Source organism: Charadrius vociferus, unplaced genomic scaffold (genome assembly GCF_000708025.1).
Source record: "Charadrius vociferus isolate BGI_N301 unplaced genomic scaffold, ASM70802v2 scaffold103, whole genome shotgun sequence".
Taxonomy (NCBI): Eukaryota; Metazoa; Chordata; class Aves; order Charadriiformes; family Charadriidae; genus Charadrius; species Charadrius vociferus.
Window position 1 is genome coordinate 3,964,864 of NW_009648061.1, and position 17,474 is coordinate 3,982,337.

The 17,474-nt window shown below is 40.6% G+C and overlaps 1 protein-coding gene across 1 annotated transcript; it reads left to right on the forward strand.

Annotated features, from left to right (window-relative positions):
* The first annotated feature begins 5,608 nt into the window (after positions 1-5,608).
* On the forward strand, positions 5,609-10,823 carry LOC104285323 (carboxymethylenebutenolidase homolog). The gene is made up of 5 exons (XM_009883751.1): positions 5,609-5,823; positions 6,611-6,718; positions 7,830-7,972; positions 9,448-9,539; positions 10,633-10,823. Exons 1-5 carry the CDS (start codon positions 5,609-5,611, stop codon positions 10,810-10,812), a joined length of 738 nt encoding a protein of 245 aa, XP_009882053.1. The 3' UTR covers positions 10,813-10,823.
* Positions 10,824-17,474: the final 6,651 nt, after the last annotated feature.

Genomic DNA, 17,474 nt, shown 5'->3' on the forward strand with positions numbered 1-17,474 from the left:
GTAAATTAATCTATTTGTGTATTATGGCCACTGTTCATGTAAGTTCTGCATAAATCACAAGCCCAAAATTTAGGGACACAAATACATTGTTTGGTGAAGCTCATGTTGAGAGATTATGCTTTTTTGACTTGTACCCTGGTGGCAGATGTGATGTAAGTCTGCATGTCTTGTTTCAAAATTTGTGGCTAAGGTTATTCAGATGGCGTACTACGTTCTCAGATTACCTGTGAAACTCTATAGATGATTTCCTGGTCAGTTTAGGAATTCAAAAGTACAATGCAATCTGCAGACAAGGCATTTTAATGTGTGGCTTACAAACCATGGTTGCTGCCTAAAGCAGAAATGTTACATCTTTTTTGCGTAATGTATCTTGTTACGTAATTTTTCCATCAATGATACGACAAAAATCTCTGTGTTGCATCAGCTCAGGATTGCGTCAGTGGCCAGCAGGGGCTGCGTAGGGAATTTCGCCTCTCACTCTGCATCCTGGCAGCCAGCTGTTCAGGGGATTCCTGAGCTGGATGTTGCCACTGGATCGGTGTGTCAAACAGCTGCTGATAGACCTAGACCCTGTGGATTTGCCAGTCCCTTTTTGAACCTGCCCGTAATGCTCACCTTGAGTGCACCCTATGACAGTGGCTTCCGCTGTCTAATTATGCCTCGTGGGCAGAAAGGCTGGTTGTGTTTGTTAGTTTGAAACCAGCTGCCTAGTATCTTCATTGGGTGCTGGTACTTCTAAAGTTAAAGGAAAAAAGAAAAAATGTGTGTCCCTTTTCACCTTCTCAGTGCTACTGATAAAGACCGCTATGTGATGTGATGGGAATAAAATGTAATTTAGGAAATCCTTAATTTTACTAATGACAGTATCTCCAATTAAACTGATAGACTATCAGAGAAATATTCATTATGGAGTGTCATTTAAAAATAGTCAACAGTATGTATTAGCCTTCTCTCAATGGGATTTTAATTTCTTTTGCTTTTTCTCATCCATGTTTTCTTCCTTTACGTACTGCTAATGGCCCTCTGTCTTTCCCGTGGTGGGGTCGTTAGAGAATTCTGGCATGCTACTGCTGATTAACTGTTGATTTTCACGGGATACCACCTATATGTAATGTATTAATCCAGCTGTTACCTGGGTGATAGAGTTCTCATTAACACATTTTTCCAGGAGAAGAAGGTAGAGGTCTGGAGGTTTATTGTACCTTAATTACCACAGTGTAAAACCTGGATGACTCCACATTAATGGAGTTCCATTAGCATTAGAAGCGCTGCTAATGTGCAAGAGGACGATCAGGTCATATATTTAGAGAACAGCAGTCATTCATAAATACTGAAACAGCACGTGTGCTGTGACGCTAACACTGTGACTAAGCAAAAAGAAGAAAACAAATGGAGATGCAGCATTTGTTTGAAGTGAAAGGGCAGCTACAAGTTTTTACAAGTACAGCCAAATCTTCGTGATAAAATTGTTGGTCACTGGGTAAGAGCTGGAAATGCGAGATCTGAAAGAGGTATGTGTCCACCGTACGAAGTGCAACCACCTGTGTGTACAGAGATCATGAATGTGTTGAATTAAGTTTTGACTTCTTAGTAAAAAAACTGCATGGATTGCCTAGCAAGGAACATGGAAACAACAGGAAATCAGATTATAAGATATTTCATTTCCAAAGTTTAATGTTACTATTAAGGTAAATGGGCATAGTCCTCTGTATAAAGAGAATTTCTGGAGCCACATTACTGTGACTGAGGGAGTGGAAATGTGGTTAAGCAACTCCAGTGGAGAGAAGGTTCTGCAGATGTTGCTGTCATTTCTCTTTTCTAGGAATGATTTAAACTGCCAACTTTTCTTGCATTTATTTCACTCCTGTTCTTTGAAGTTGCCATGGAGTAGCTAAGCTCCGCATGTGCTATAATTTGTTGTTTGTAGTATACAAGTGGGAAAAGCCAAACAAAACAAAACAAAACAAGAGGGTTGGGTTTTGAACCGTATGACTTCACTCTGGAATTCTTTGGTAGGCTGTATTTCATTTGTTTGACTTTATTTTAGGAACTGTAAATAAATAACATTGACAAAGTTATTTAGAATATGGGAAAACAGCTTATATGTGAGGACTAAATTGTAAGGCTGGTTGCTTTCCCAAGGCAAAAACGTGGTAGACTAACACGTACATTTAGTGCTACTTTTTAAATGTGCCTCTGAGGAAACAGTGAATTTTGGATTGCTAATATCCTTAGATAAAGTTCCTTAAAGAATAATCCAAATAATCCAATAAAAAGGACAATGGGAGGGATACAAGGATCAGGCAGTCACTTTAATTCTGAAGGGAAAAAAAAGTATACAGTGTCCTGTGATAGCATAAAAATGTATCAGCATTTTAAACACTTATTATAGTGATATGTACAGTGATCTACAAAACTGTCACCTTTTTACATGTTACTTATTTTCACTCTGAAAGAGGAAATATGTTTCCTATACTATATAAACTTTGCCGTGCATAGAGCTTTGAAACGATGTCCCTACTTCACTACCTCACCCCGCTGATGACTTTAGATACGTCTTTTACCAACGGATGAATAGTCTAAGGAAATAATAATGCCGATGTAGTGTTTAAAAGTGATACAACCCCCGCCTTTAAAAACAAAGAAACACCCGTTAAAAAAAAAAAAGTTTTGCCTAAATTAATTGCTCCGCTAAGTCAACATGTTTCCCAAGCCGAAAGGAAAAGACCTCCATTGCTTAATACCGTTTTGTGTGAGTTAAAAAGAAGGTTTGGTGCTCAGCTGTAGCAGGACTCCTCGCGGTAGCAAACCCTGCCGACACAAGCAATAAAAATAACAGAAGCTTTAAAAAGAGGCTTTTGAAGTTTTGTGACTCTGCAGTACGAAAAGATAAAGGCAGCGACTTACATAACGCTTATTTGAAGAAACCTGATCCCTGCACTCACTCGCCCCTCTCGTTTTATGAGTTAACACTTTTGGGATCACGTTCGGTGGTAACCATCCACACTGAGCTCTTGTGACTTGCCTCTACGGTCTTGCTGTGCTACAGGTATGCCTGAGTTTTGGATTTTTTTGTGTGTGTGTGTGGTTTTTTGCTTGTTTTTTCTTTTTTTTTTTTTAAAAAAAACTTGTACGGCTTTTCCTCCTGAGGAATGTAAAACAAGTGCATGCTGAGGTCTGACTCAGCATATTTGGGGCACTTTCATTTTATCTATGTACTTTTTTAAAGAGTGCACGCTCATTTAAATGCCATCAGGGTGCTGCTTTCTGCCCTGATTGTTTGAGATGGTGGTTCAGAAACCTTTTATTTTCCCTCTTGAGGTAAAGAAGACCTCTCGGGAGGAAGACTCAGGAGAGTCTGTTGAAAGTGAAAGAGCAGCACAGCAATATCTTTGTATTTTTCTGGTTGTACGTTCAAGCTTCTGAAAACTGAAGTTATTGTTTGGTCTTCAAGTGCTGGAGTGCTTGCAGGTGGAGATGGTGGAAAACCAAGGCTGTGGGTTTACAGATCCTCCTAAAAGGATAGCTTTGTCGGATGTAAGAGAGGGGCATTAATTCTGCAGGAATGTTTCAGCAGCATCTCAGAAATGGAAAAAGATACTGTTTGCATGTAATGCGTGCTACAGCAAACGTAGAAACACCGGAACATTTTGATTACACTACAGAGCTTGCAAGTCTGTATGGCTTGTGAAGCACGCAAGCCAACGCTACCCCTCGCAGGCTTGTGCCTGGAGCTCTTTTCCTCAGCTGCTAGACCTGCATCTTTAAATGTTCCATGTTTTACATTTTGCTTTACATTTTACCAGATGTGAAATATTTGCAATTGAAGCCTTCAAGGATATACTGACTGGCAAGGGCATTGCGTTTGTGTTTCTGGAGTTCTGAAATACATGTTTCTTTAATATTCAGTTGTTGGTTTTATTGTATTTTAGTTTAATCAAAAGAAAATGGTTTGTGGATGGAAAATTAGCTACTAAGTCCTTCCTATTATATATTTAACCTGTATTTTCTGTTACATGCTCATCTATTAATTCATTTTTTCCTGGGAGACTTATTTTACATTAGAAGTCCTATACGTGAGACTACATATGGGGAAAAAAAACACCTATGGGTGGATGTGGCTTAATAAAAAAAAAAAAAAAAAGTAGAGGATTTGTATAAATATGTGCCCAGAGTTAACACAGCTTTCAAATAAGATACAGCTTGTCTTGAATTGACCTGTGAAAATGAAATCTCCCAAGATCTGCAACCCTAGCGCTGCTATTACCGCTTGGGATATTCTCAGTTTTAAAGTCTGCAAATCCAGAACACCTCAGTCCCTGGCAATCTGTGCAGATCTCCTGGCTGTAGGGCTGGTTGATTGGGTTTTTGGGTTGGTTTGTTTTTTTTGTTTTGTTTTTTTTTTTTCCCTAAAGCTGTCCCTTTAGTGCCACAGCTATGTTATGTAAGTCAGGGACTGTTCAGTAATCTGCTTTTTCCCATTTCTCTCTGTGAGTATATTTGGCACAGCCAAGTTTGAACATCCTTGTTTCTGTACTAGCAAAATTTTACCAGTACACACGATTTATCTGTAAAGAATTTATCTTTATCTAAATCCTCTCCGTGTTCTTTAACAATTTGGAGGTAGTCTGTGCATATTCAAATATGTTATTCGTGTCATTTTGCAGCAATACGCAGTCAGTTCACCCAGCTGGTTAACCTAAGGTCAGTGGCATAAAATCATTAACTTGAGACCAAGGAGCAACATAAATCTGTGTTAGATTCCACTGGCATTTTTTGACCTTTGTGCATTAATTGGTTATTTTCATTTAAGCAATAGTTTGTAAAAAATTAACCATGCCCTACTGTTACCTTGTTGATAAAACATTTGGCTCAACTTAAGGATTTTTTCCTTATGTTCTGTTTTCTCTTTTCCTATCTCAGGTTTGAATACATTCCTTATTTAATATTAGATAAATATGATTTTCTGCTCTGGCTTTCACTGGTGTATTTTTATTAGCACTTTCATTAAGTATCCTCCTTCAAAAGTCTGCAATATCTGATGCTAAAGCTGGTTTAGAAAAATAATTTCTTGACGCTGAAAAGGTCAGCTATGGAATATTTTAAGTCTTTGGAGGAAAATATCACATTTAATCTAAGTGTAATTGTATCTGTTTCCTTTTTTTTTTCCCCTTCAAAATGCTAAGTCCTGTATTAAGCCTTTACAGTCTATACTAAAGTAATGCATTCATAATAAGGATGTACACCCAAAGAAGAGTGAAAGAACTGGCTTCATCACTATTTAAATAATTTGTGATGGTTGCCTGGCTGGTTGGACTTAACGTTATTTTTACTATATTACTGCAGGGCACGGAAGCCCTAGTTATGTACCAGGTCCATACTGAAGAGTTTGTAACATGTGTACCTCTAACAGGATTATTATTTATAAAAAACAACCCAATGGCTTTATTGACTAATGTTGCATTTTAGATCTGTCAGTAATCAGTATGTTCACAATGCTACTGTAATGATTCAAAAATTCGATAATCTAAGATACCGTTGTATTTCGATCTCGTGTGGTATGCTGGCATATTCACAACCGAGTATTCTTTGTTCTTTAGTGTCGCACATGGCTAACGAATCGAGGCCCTGCCCGTGTGATATTGGGGACAGGTTTGACTATGGAGGCCGTGGGCAGGAGGTGCAAGTTGAGCACATCAAGGCGTACGTTTGCAAACCAGCTTCCAGCACAGACAAAGCTGTGATTGTGATTCATGACATATTTGGATGGCAACTCCCAAACACCAGATACATGGCTGATATGCTTGCAGCTAATGGATACATGTAAGAAATGCTACTGTTTTCAAAGTGTCTTTTTAATAAGAAAGTTTGTTGAACCAACTATTTCCTTTTTTTTAAATACAAACACAAATAATTTCATAGCCTTCACTTACATGTTTCTCTAAAGAGTTTCCTGTTTGTTAAAACTCTGTAAGAGTCTAACATGTCGAGTAGTCCTACCGTAATGAGATAGTAGGCAAGGACAGAAGAAAGAGAGGAAACAGAGACAGATCTTATTCTGCATCTGTCATCTTCCATGAGCCCGAAGCAGCCTGCTTCCCCCCTCCCGACGCAGCTTCTGTGCAACTTTGCTGTTACGGTAAAAATTCCAGAGAAGCTGAAAGTCATTCCATGAAGGTAAAGTGTAGCAGCTTGTGCCAAAGAAAGAAACGAGTTCTCAAATATATGAAAAGCATATTGGGTACCCTCTTTCCTGTGTTACGGGTTTAGCATTACTTCTATCCCAAATGTACGTACCATGTAAATTGTAGGGCTTTTTTTTTTGGTGTGTGTTAATTTGCTAGGAAACCAGTTAGGATTTTCAGTTGTAGTTAAAAATTTATGAAATTAATTAATGAATTTTAACAGGGCAAAATATATCTGGAAGTTATGTTCAGTGTCCTTATTAGACGTAAAAAAATAATGAGGGTTGCCTGTATGGTGCTTTGATGTAGATTAAATTCTGTGCATTTTCAACAAAATGAATTTGTTGTATAGTGCACGTGAACTTCCCTTTAATCTTTTCTCAATATTATTTCATGGGCATAAAATGTTTTCATTTTTCTTGCAGAGCCATCTGCCCAGATTTTTTTGTGGGACAAGAAGCTTGGAAACCTTCTAATGACTGGGCGTCCTTTGATGACTGGCTGAAAACCCGAAATGCTGGCAAAATAGACAAGTACAACCATTGTTCCTTGTCCAATGAGTGGACATCCTTCTTTTATAGGAATTTTTGCCTCGGTGAAGATGCAGGATTAGATCCTAAATCATTAATTGGTCAAATACAGCTGGATGTCCACAAACGGAAATTTCATGCAGCTTGTGGGTCAAACTTATAGTTACGTGAGGGGTGCTTTTTTGGAGAATAGTAGAACTTTGATCAAGAATAAAAGCGCCCACTATTTACCTGTGGAGAGAGTAGAAATGAGATGAATGACTCAAAAAAAAAAAAAAGAACGGGCGAAGGCTAGAAAATGCAGCTCACTCCTTCTGCTGCAGTTTGATTCAGTTCCTGCAGGCAGGCACAATTTCCATGATTTCAGATAGGGTGCGAATGTAGTCACCAAACACATTTAACTCAGGAACATTGGTCTTGCTCCCCATCAGATCCCAGCTAGTTCAAAGCATACTACTTTCCCATCCTTCTGCCCATCTTTTTTTCATTTTTATCTGACATGTAGCTTGATTGCATAATGTTACTGCTGATTTTGAAGCAACAATTTCAAATTTGCTTCCACAATTTAATAAAATATTTGTTTTCCCAATGAGAGATAGTTTACCTATAGTCACCTTTGTGATAATGGGATGCTCTCGGCTGGCTGTGTCTTAAACTTTTGTTTGTGTTAGCCTATGAGACAACTATTGCCATTTGTGAAATTAATTGGACTGCTTAGTCACCTTAGGTTCTAGTAACAGTGATTTAGAAAGACTGATTTTCTCCTTTTTTTTCTCTCCCCTGGAGTTTCTCTTGTATTTTAGAAATGAATAACAGTAAACTAGTGTTGTGGGCTGAGCCCAGCCAGCAGCCAAGCACCTATGGTGCCTCTCACTCACGTCCCCCAAGAGGGACAGAGGAGAGAATAGGAGGAACAAAAGCAAGAAAACTCATGGGTTGAGATAAAGACAGTTTGATAAGTGAAGGAAAGAGAAAAAACAGGAGTGATGCAAAGACATTCACTCACGATGTCCCACAAGCAGACTGATGCCCAGCCAGTCTGTGAGCAGCAGCCGCCTTGGAGGCCAGGGGAATAGAGCTAGAGTCTTAATTCGCTTTCATTTACATGTCTCAGAGAAGTTGATGTCATCCTGAAGTATCTAAGTGAACAATGTGGTGCAAAGAAGATTGGTGTCATTGGGTTTTGCTGGGGTGGAGCAGCAGTGCAACATCTGATGCTGAAAAATCCTCATTTAAAGACGGGGGTGTCCCTCTATGGTAAGTCTCAAAATACCTATTATGTTCTGAGTAGACGTGACTGGTGCAGGAGATCATTATGTAGGAGTATTACTGTAACAAAATTCAGTATGGTATCTTATGGAAGAAGGTGATTTTATTATACAAAATCTTTAAGCAATTTGATTTTGCACACTCGCATTTTTGCAGTTAATCATAACCAGCAAGATCTATGCACTCGAGTGGCACGGCCAGGATCGCTTCTCAAGGTAGCGTACAAGGGGCACCAAATGCCAAGGCCTCACTATGGCTCAGGTTCCTCTCGGCTGGCGATGACAAAATGGTTTCTGGGCACATCTTTTATACCTTTGAGGAGTCAGCAGTTGCTATGAGGTGGATCTTCACCACAGTGTCTTGCTTACCTCAGTCTGTGTAAGTCTTAGGACAGGTTGCTGCCCACTGCCTGGATTTCATTGTTTGGAAAACCTGTTTGACTCACACGTCTGTGCTCTATTCCCATGTTGGGCTACCAGGGAAAGACATGGCAGTAGTGATACGCTGTAACCCTTTTGTTATCCTTCTGTTAGAGTGCAGGGTCTTCTGCCAATGAGTCGTCTGGGCTGGGGGCTGCACAGGCTGCAGACCTTCAGGTCGTGACGTGAACACATTATTCCTCAGTGTTACTCCTGACCGTGGCCCCTTGTGACTAATATGAACCATTTTTTAACTCTCTGTTTTAACCCTTGCTCTCTCACACTTCCGTTCTTAGGGCATTTGTGCTGCCTTTAATATTTTTGTTATAAATCTCTGTACTTCCATGTAACCCAGAGCAATTTAAATTCATTCGAGGTGAAAGGAAGTTGAAGGTATTTTTCCAGAAAGTTTGTGGGGACTATTTTGCTGCACTGATTTGCTGATCAGCTGAGTCAATTCAACAGTGCTATTTGCTATTTTTTTACTTTTCTGTTGTAGTAATTTCAATAATTAAAAAAAGTGGCCAGGGTGGTAACTAGTTAGTTTTGCTATTACTAAAATTCAAATATATTTGAATAGTCAAAATTACAATATCAAGTTGTTATGAATTTATATCAGTATAAATATATGTACACTGAAATCCTAACCACTTACCTGGAATGGTGAATATTTACAATTATTTTTAAAATGGCCGTGCCAGGCTAGAGGCCAGCAGCTGTGAAGAGTCCATCTTTCACAGGACCTGACAGTGTCTCTGATAGTGGTCAGAAGCAGATGCCCGAAGAAAACCACAAGAACAGGGCTAATGTATCAATTCTTCCCTGACTTTTTCAGACAGAGCCGATCTTTCTGTCTTCAATGCCATCCCAAATCACTGGAAGTTCTCAAAACAAAAGGGGCTTTTGAGCAAAGTGTGTTTAATTCCATTAAAAGCTGATCAGCTCTAACTGATCAAAATGTCTTTTATTTTGCTGGTATGGCTCTAGTGACAATTTAAGCACTTTAAGTACCATGACTTATTGTATGTGGCTCTTCTTCTCTAGGAGTGATCAGGTTCTTTGACAACAGGTCCAACTTGCTTCATCCCACCTTCTTCATTTTTGCTGAAAAGGATGACCACATCCCATTGGATCAGGTGAGTTTTCCATCAGAGGTATTTATCTTTTTAATGCTTTTCATGCTTGTTTTGTAATTTGATATTTAATTAAGAGAAAGTAGAAAACTAATTTCCACTTCTCTTCTTCCTTTGCTAACTCTTACAGTAGTTCTGCACAAATTTAGGTTGTTTATACCCAAATCAAAAAGTTTTACAGTGACACTAAAAAGGTTTTCTGTTTTGTTGAAAAATATGGATGATTTATATATGAGAGTTCCTAGGAAGAAAAGGGCAAGAATCCAAAGGAAGGCTTCTGTCAAGTTTAAGATAGGAGACCCTCTTTAATCATACTGATGGTGCATAAAATCAGCAGAAAGTCCCCACCTGTACTGGTGGAATCACTAGTTGCAGGAAAATTAAAAATTTCTGTGACTATCCTTTTCCTTCTCCCACTGTCCTGCAGAGCTTCTCCTTTCTCCTTTCTCCTTTCTCCTTTCTCCTTTCTCCTTTCTCCTTTCTCCTTTCTCCTTTCTCCTTTCTCCTTTCTCCTTTCTCCTTTCTCCGTCAACAGCCTTCCTGGCGAGCATGGGTGGAGAATGACTGGAGAAAGATGATTATCTACTAAGGGGATCAAAGAGGAAGAGATGCTTTCATTGAGTGATGTTGGCTTTAATTTTCCTGCCAAAGTGTCAGTAGATTTGAACTGCCGATTTTCTATCTGTGCATCTCCTCCCTCAATTTCAAGTTAATTCAAAATCTTGCCCCCCCGCCCTTTTTTTTTTTGGGGGGGGGGTCTATCAGCAGTAACTTGTACAGTGATCGCTACATGCTAATCTCGTAACACTGAGCAATAGGTGTTTTTACCTCTACAGGTATTATTACAGTAACCCGCATATTTGTTTTGTAGTTTTATACAGTCACATTTTACTGGAGAAAAAAAGCCTAGTTAAATAAAGAAAATGTAGTAACAGAAATGCATTTGGGTCTAAAATTAGTTGAAGAGAAAATAAAGGCAAGGACACACCATGTCTGTCTCCCAGAAAAGTGAAAAAAAAAAAGGACAATTTGAGGACTGTTAATACATAACATGTTGACTCTGTACTCAGCCAACATGGGACGTTCTGTGTTACAGGTCACCCTACTGGAGCAGAAGCTTAAACAAAACTGTAAAGTTGATTATGAAGTTAAAATATACCCTGGACAGACGCATGGGTTTGTACATCGCAAAAGAGAAGATATCAATCCTCAAGATAAACCTTATATTGAAGAAGGAAGAATGGATATGATCAACTGGCTGAATAAATATCTTTAGCGTAAATAAATGCCCATAAGATAAATCAATTGTTGGAGGAAATCGGAAAATAATACAGCATATATTGATTAAAATGTTCTTAAAACCATGAAAATATTTTTTAAAACTCTTTTGCAATGACACTACTTATTTGCACTTATATTCTAAGTAGTTGTTTAGAGATGGCTTTTCAAATGCTGAAAGCTATAAATGTAAAAAAGATTTTTAAATTTGATCTTGTGTATCTTAAAATTATTAGAATCGCATGTCTGATATTTTCTAGAATCTGAAAGTTTCCCTTTTTTATATTAATGTCAATATAATAAAAAATAATTGAAACTCTGTCCATGCTTGAGAAATGCTCTCCTAAAAGCCGTGTTTAGAGGTATTGAATAGTAGGATTTTCAGCTCCGAGATTTTCAGCTTTGAGGTAAACATAGTTCTGGTTTGGAAGGCTGGGATGTTTTCTTGGAAACAGAATATCCTATTCAGATTTCATAAAAACAGAGCTAGAAAGAGAGAAGGGGAAGGACTAGGGGAAGGAATGTATGCAGAGTGAAAGGGGTCTGCAAACAGTTGGGAACCATGACTGAAGTGAGGAGACTAGAGGAACATGCAGGAGCAGAGAAGAAGGACCTGAACAAGTCAGAAGAAGGCAGGACACACAAAGACTGTGAAGTGCAGGAAAACTCAGAAGAGAAAGAACAAAGCAGGAACAGGACACTACCATCAGACATACACAGAGCATAGGAAGAAAATGTGAGTGAAGAGTTCCAATCCCTCTTCTTCCATTTCCAGACTGGTCTAGCAGCGGAAGAGCTCATGAGGGCAGGAGTTTCTTCTTGGCTGCCACCTTGTTATTTCCTTTAGCATCTTATTATCTACTCCATGTCTACCAACTGACTTTTGGATGATCTGTTTTCAGCCTAAAAGTGCTACCAGTGCCTTCCTTTCTTCCATGGAAAGGTGTCTGTGTTTGTCCTCCTCCATTCCCCAGGGACATTGCGTGTCTGCCCCTGCAGTCAGAGACATCACGGCTCATGGCTTACAGAGGTGCTTAAACTCTCTGAGGTGAATTTCAAACCTGCCCACATCTAGTTATTCTGTTTTAATTTTTCTCCCCCCCTGCATCCACCTGTACTCCTGTTTCTGCTATAAAATTAATATCATTCAGAAAATGATTAAAATTAACTTTTGTGAAGATTGAACCAAATGGCTCTGGACTCTTCAATCTTTATGAGACATTCTGGTGTTAGTTCTCCTACCTGCTAATAGCCCGCACTTTCCTTTTGTCCTTCTCCCATTTTTGATGCATTTACAAATCCTGTTATTACTAGTTCTGTGACACTTGATAGCAGTAAGCTACGCTGTTGCCTTAGCTTCTCTGTGGGGTGTGTTGTTCCTTTACTCTCATCCTCAGACACGTGCTTGTGTTTCCCCCGTGTTGTGAGCCTCGTTTTTTATTCTGAAACACTTGTAGGTATCTGGATGCAGCTGCAATGGCCTCTGGCTACGCTGTCTGCCCTTCCTCTACATCAGGAGCCTCTGACCTTTAATAACATCTCTTTCACTAAGCATCGGTGTCCTCCACTCCATTCTTCCTCACATTATCTTCATCGGAAGCCCCAGCACCAGCTGAGTTTCTGATGCTGCTTCTTCCTTTTTTTCAGGAAAGTGCATCGCGTCATTTCACAGTCAGCTCGATGCAAATCCTCTGTTGTCTCTCATGGTCTCAGGCAGTTGCCCTACCACCTTCCCCTCATTCAGAGTTGAATCTAAACCAACCTGGATGACAACGTTACCTCCTCACCTCCACAAATTCTTCCAGTATCATCAGGTCACTCTCTACAGTGACATACAGATGGAGGGAAGGACCAGATGGTGAATTCTGAGCTTCCTGCCGGTCCTGACGTGGCTCTGGACTCAACAACTTGAGGAGAAACAGTTTCTCATGGGAGAATTTCAGACACCTCCATTCAGTGACACATGTGCCTGTGCAGCTCTGGGGTAACGGGAGGAGAACAACGCACAAACCTTCCCGGAAGAGGGCAACGTGGGTATGTGCTTCAGAAAAAGAGTCTGTAAAGTGTGAATTCAATTCCCAGCTATGGATTCATGCCCAATTTATCAGGGTTGCTATGAGAACAGACAGAGATGATGAAATTGAGCTCCCTACAACTATTGTCTCACATGGATTTTAAATAAAAGAGTCTTGGTTTCTTGGAAGGTAATATCTTGGCTGGCAAACCATTCCAGTTTGGTTTTTTATGTGAATGAACAGATGTCTTGGGCAATTGGGCTAAGCTTTGCCAAATTGCTCCTGAGACAGGGGAAGACTGTGAAACCGAGGAGTATTTTTCAAAATTCATTGTCCTTGGAGAATTCAGAGTGGTTTGCTACAGGACAGGTATTGCATTTCATTGTGCTTTTTTTTTTTTTTTGCAGAAGTACAGCATCTAAGATGGAAAACTCAGATTTTTGCCAGTGCTAATATTTACTTTACTAAAAACCACACACACATTCTCAAAACTCGTGTTTGAGAATATCCATTGTGTCTGGAGAGCACTGACATATCAGTGTATAGGTTAGCGATTACAAACTTAGGTTTGTTATGTTCGGTTCTACCAAACTTAGCAGCCTTGATATAAGGTAAATTAGCTGCAGAAAAACCACCAGGGTAGACATAGTGGCCGTGTAAGGCCTGCTCAGGGGACCTCATGCAGGTGCTTTTGTTCCCCTGGGCATTATGCTTTCTTGTCACTTCCTTACTGGTAACTTTAGAGTCCTTTGATGAGTTCCAAACAAATTTGACAAAACAGTGAAGTCCTCAATGCTATATCATTCTTTTGCATTTCTGGAAAATCTGGATGGCACACTGCACTAAGCAAAACAGTGTGGTGTGGATTCATCGGGTCTTTGTATTATTGAGGCCGCTGGCTGGTCAGTCAGCACACAGACAGCCTGAACCACCTGCGTAGGGGTTGTCGGAAGGTACAGGAGGGAAGTGGATTAAGGAAATGTCAGGGGTAACTGAGATGCAGGGGAGCAGGAGGGCGGAGAGAATGGGCTGAGGGTAACCCTGGGCGTATGGGGGACTGCGACCCTATTGGGGACAATCACACAGTACGTGGACAAAATGGAAGGGGGAACCTAGAAGAGCCCTAATCTCACCTTTTGTAGGCTGAGTGGGATTTTGATTGCTGAGAAAGTGTTATACTGAGGAGGGCTCATGGCCTGCACGTAAGGAAACCTTGATGGCTAAGTGAAGAAAATTGTATGGACTAAAGTGAAAGAGGTCTCCCAGAGGAAAACCTCAGGGACTAGAGACAGACAGGACAACAGAACGTGGTGAAGATCAGAGTCCTGAAGAACAAGAGCATGTATCCTGTCCACCGCTGAATATGAACAACTGAATCCTCTGCTTTCTTGGAAGCTGAATTCCAGGTTCTGATTTCTGCTCTCTGGCGCAAGTATTTTGGTAGCATCTGATACCATTAATTGGTTTAATAATATACAGATTTAACTTCTAGTTCTTCATTTGCTTACTTTTTTACACACTGAGTGGGAGCTCTTTTATGGGTTTGCAGTTTAATCTTTATTTTTAATCAACAAGATGACTCTTCAACTCTGCTTCATTTTCTGCATTCCTCTCTGTCACGTAAGCATTTATTGTTTGTTTGTTGGTTTGGTTTTTTTTACTGTGATGTCTAAAATGGATTGTCACTATTTTATCTTAATCATTTTTTCTCAGCTGTTTTGACTCCTAAACTCCAAACAGGAATGGGCTTTCAGTGTACAGGCCATAGTCAGCAAGGACAAAGAAAGCGCTGCCCCACCACCCACCCACCCACATGTGCGTGCATACACAGCAGTGTCAATATTCCCATAACATAATGTGCATTCAGTCAGTATAAAAAATACCTAATACCTTCTAGCCTGCAGGCACGATGGCATCTATGCTTTATGGTACATTATAAAAGGCGGTGCACTTGCTTTAAAAATGTGTCCCCCTGCACAGCACCAGCTGTACTAGTGTGAGGAGCAGTTCTCCTTCTTCAGCTGCAATCTCGGGCTCTGAGGAACTCTGCTGCTAGGACTTGGAGGGTTTTTTTGTTTTCGTCTTCTTCAGAGCAGACCCTAGGGAAGAAGCTGAATGATTGCTGTGCTGGATTAGTGAGGCTTCAGGGCTGAAGGACTGACTAGAAGTTGAACTTGATGGAACTTGGGGAATTGATGGAAGATGTGGTAGAGGTGACTACACCCATAGATTCAGCTCCAGCCTACCAGAGGGCCCTGCTGTAAGTAATTTTGGCCACATCCATAGGCATGCCAAGCTTGTTATTTAGATATGTAGTTGCCTCCCTAGCATAGGTTTTAATCAACTGGACATTTTTCCTTTAACTAATGACACTTCAGTGTGTTTCACCGCAGGCAACGAGTGGTAGCTTAGCCTCTAGAAAGGTATAATGAGGGCACCATTTTTCAGCTAGGTAGTTTTGTCACAGGGACACAATACAGTCTAGCTTCATTTCATTTAAGGTAAGAAAAAATAAAGGTAGACCCACGAAGAGTCCTTTGCTGCAGGGCTCCCATGGGAAGAGTGACAAGAGTTTGGTGCCTACCTCCTCTTTATGCCTTCAGAAACCTCCCTCAGCACATTTTACTTATTTGCCTGTTTCTCATCTTTGGCACTGAAGTATATCAAAGTCCGGCAAATGACAGAATGCTGAATTTCAGAAAGCGGGGAGTGGAATGGGCTAATAAAGCTCCAGAACAAAGTTCCCCTTTCAGACCGTGGAGCAGATGGTGGCACCTGTGGCAATACATTTCCTTCCCTTCCCGCCACTGCTATATCAAGAGCTGGTGAGGAAATTTTGCATCTGGGCTGGTAGTTTGCCATGAACTTCAGCAAAGCTATGATAATGTTATTTGTTAAGGGGATTGCAAATTATTCCAACTGCACTATTAAAATGTTCTTTAGTTTTTCTTCCAGGTGTTGAGCTTACAGATTGTTGAAGATTTCTTTAAGGTTTCTTCTTTTATTCCAGAACCCTTAGACAATTAACAAAGTCTCCAAGAGGCCTCAGATGGGTGGCTAACCACAAGTAAAAACCTCATGTCTTTCAGCAAATACATATTATGGCTTCCTCTGACCCCTTTGAGCAAAAATCTGAAGGTAATTTTTAGCACTGGTGTTTGCAAGGAGAAGGAAATGCAGGGAGAAGAGGTAGTTTGCATGTTGTTGTATATATTTGCAAACACTGTACTTTGTAGTGCTCTGTGACGTTGCTTTAGAGAACAGTGAGCTGTGAAAAGCCCCCTTGTGAGTGGGACTGTCACTGCGAGTGGCTGTGTGCAGCGGGGTAGGTTAGGGGTAAGGGGATCCTGTCAGATGGTTTGAATAGAATGAGAGCTTGTTATTGTCCCGGATTTTTACTGTCTTGCTCACCCAGCTGGTTTAACTCTGACCTCACTCAGATTTTTTTCTTTCTGAGAGACACAGAGACCTGGGGCAGGCTCACTTGTGTCCATTACCCACTACAGGGGAAATCAATTTCTGGCTTCACAGAGCGAGGTAAAGCAGAGCTCACCTCCTGCTCAGGTGTACTCCTGATGTATACAGGATGTATATCAATATCACATCTGTTTTTTCAGATATGATAACCAGAGATACGTTGTCTCTTTACAGTGGAATATAATAGACAGTGGAAGAAAAATTAAATAAATAAAACGGTGGAACACATTTTGCTAACACCACTATAAAAACATCTCATTAAAATCTCTCAAAGCCCGAAAGATTGAAGTAACAATGCCCTGCAGCAATGTTATTTCTTGCTGCTCATTTCCAGCCCACGCTGTGCCAGTGTCGCTTTGCTAGGTAACAGCAAGGCAGGGAGCAACACTGTTGTGTTTGGCTTTGTCAAGGCTGTTGCAAGCAGCCATCAACTTGTTCCACTTGCAGCCTGAGCCAGGCTAAAGCTGCGTAGCCCCGCCAGCAGGGCACTTTGCTTAAACAATCTCAGCAGCTTATGTCAGTTTGAAATCATTATTCATAGCCAAAGGGCTTCCAAGTGGGACTGGGCTTGTACTACAGTGGCTGACAATGTGGCTGGAGTGCACATAATCCTGTTTTTTTTGCCTCTGCAAAATACTGCTGAGGTCCAGCCCTAATTATCTGTCTGTGTAGCACCTCACTCTTGCACTTTTCTCTCTTTTTGCAGCCTAAATATCTGCAAGCAGCTACCTATGGCAGGTGGTTACAGGCAGAGCAGCAGAGACCCCAGAATAGGAAAAGATGGCACAGCTTTAGGGTGTTTCTGGTAGGGCTGGGAAGAGGGAAGCAGAAGGGGTGAAACTGGAACAGGCAAAGAATGAAGAGTTCCCAGGCGGGAGGAAGAGCGAAAAGATGGTTGCCTGTGAAATGGAAAGGTGTGGGAGTCAGGCACTGAAGGGGGCAGAGAGTGCTGCTGGTTGCTGAAAATGAGAGTTGTGGGATGATTAGAGGATTCAAGGACCTCAGAGAGAAGGAAAAGAAACACTGTGAACAAAAGGAAAAGAGACCCAGGGCTGACCCTTGAAGGCCACCTTCACTAGTCCACATACATCTTGCCCACGCACATTGGTTTATCTTGCCAAGGATCTATTGAATAAGTCTTGTCTGTAGCAGTGATGGTACTTACTGA

Bases quoted from the DNA above. Each gene is read 5' to 3' on its own strand.
- LOC104285323 (XM_009883751.1), top strand. From the start codon at position 5,609: ATGGCTAACGAATCGAGGCCCTGCCCGTGTGATATTGGGGACAGGTTT. The intron at 7,973-9,447 runs GTAAGTCTCAAA...CTTCTTCTCTAG, and splicing joins GACGGGGGTGTCCCTCTATG to GAGTGATCAGGTTCTTTGAC. The intron at 9,540-10,632 runs GTGAGTTTTCCA...TCTGTGTTACAG, and splicing joins ACCACATCCCATTGGATCAG to GTCACCCTACTGGAGCAGAA.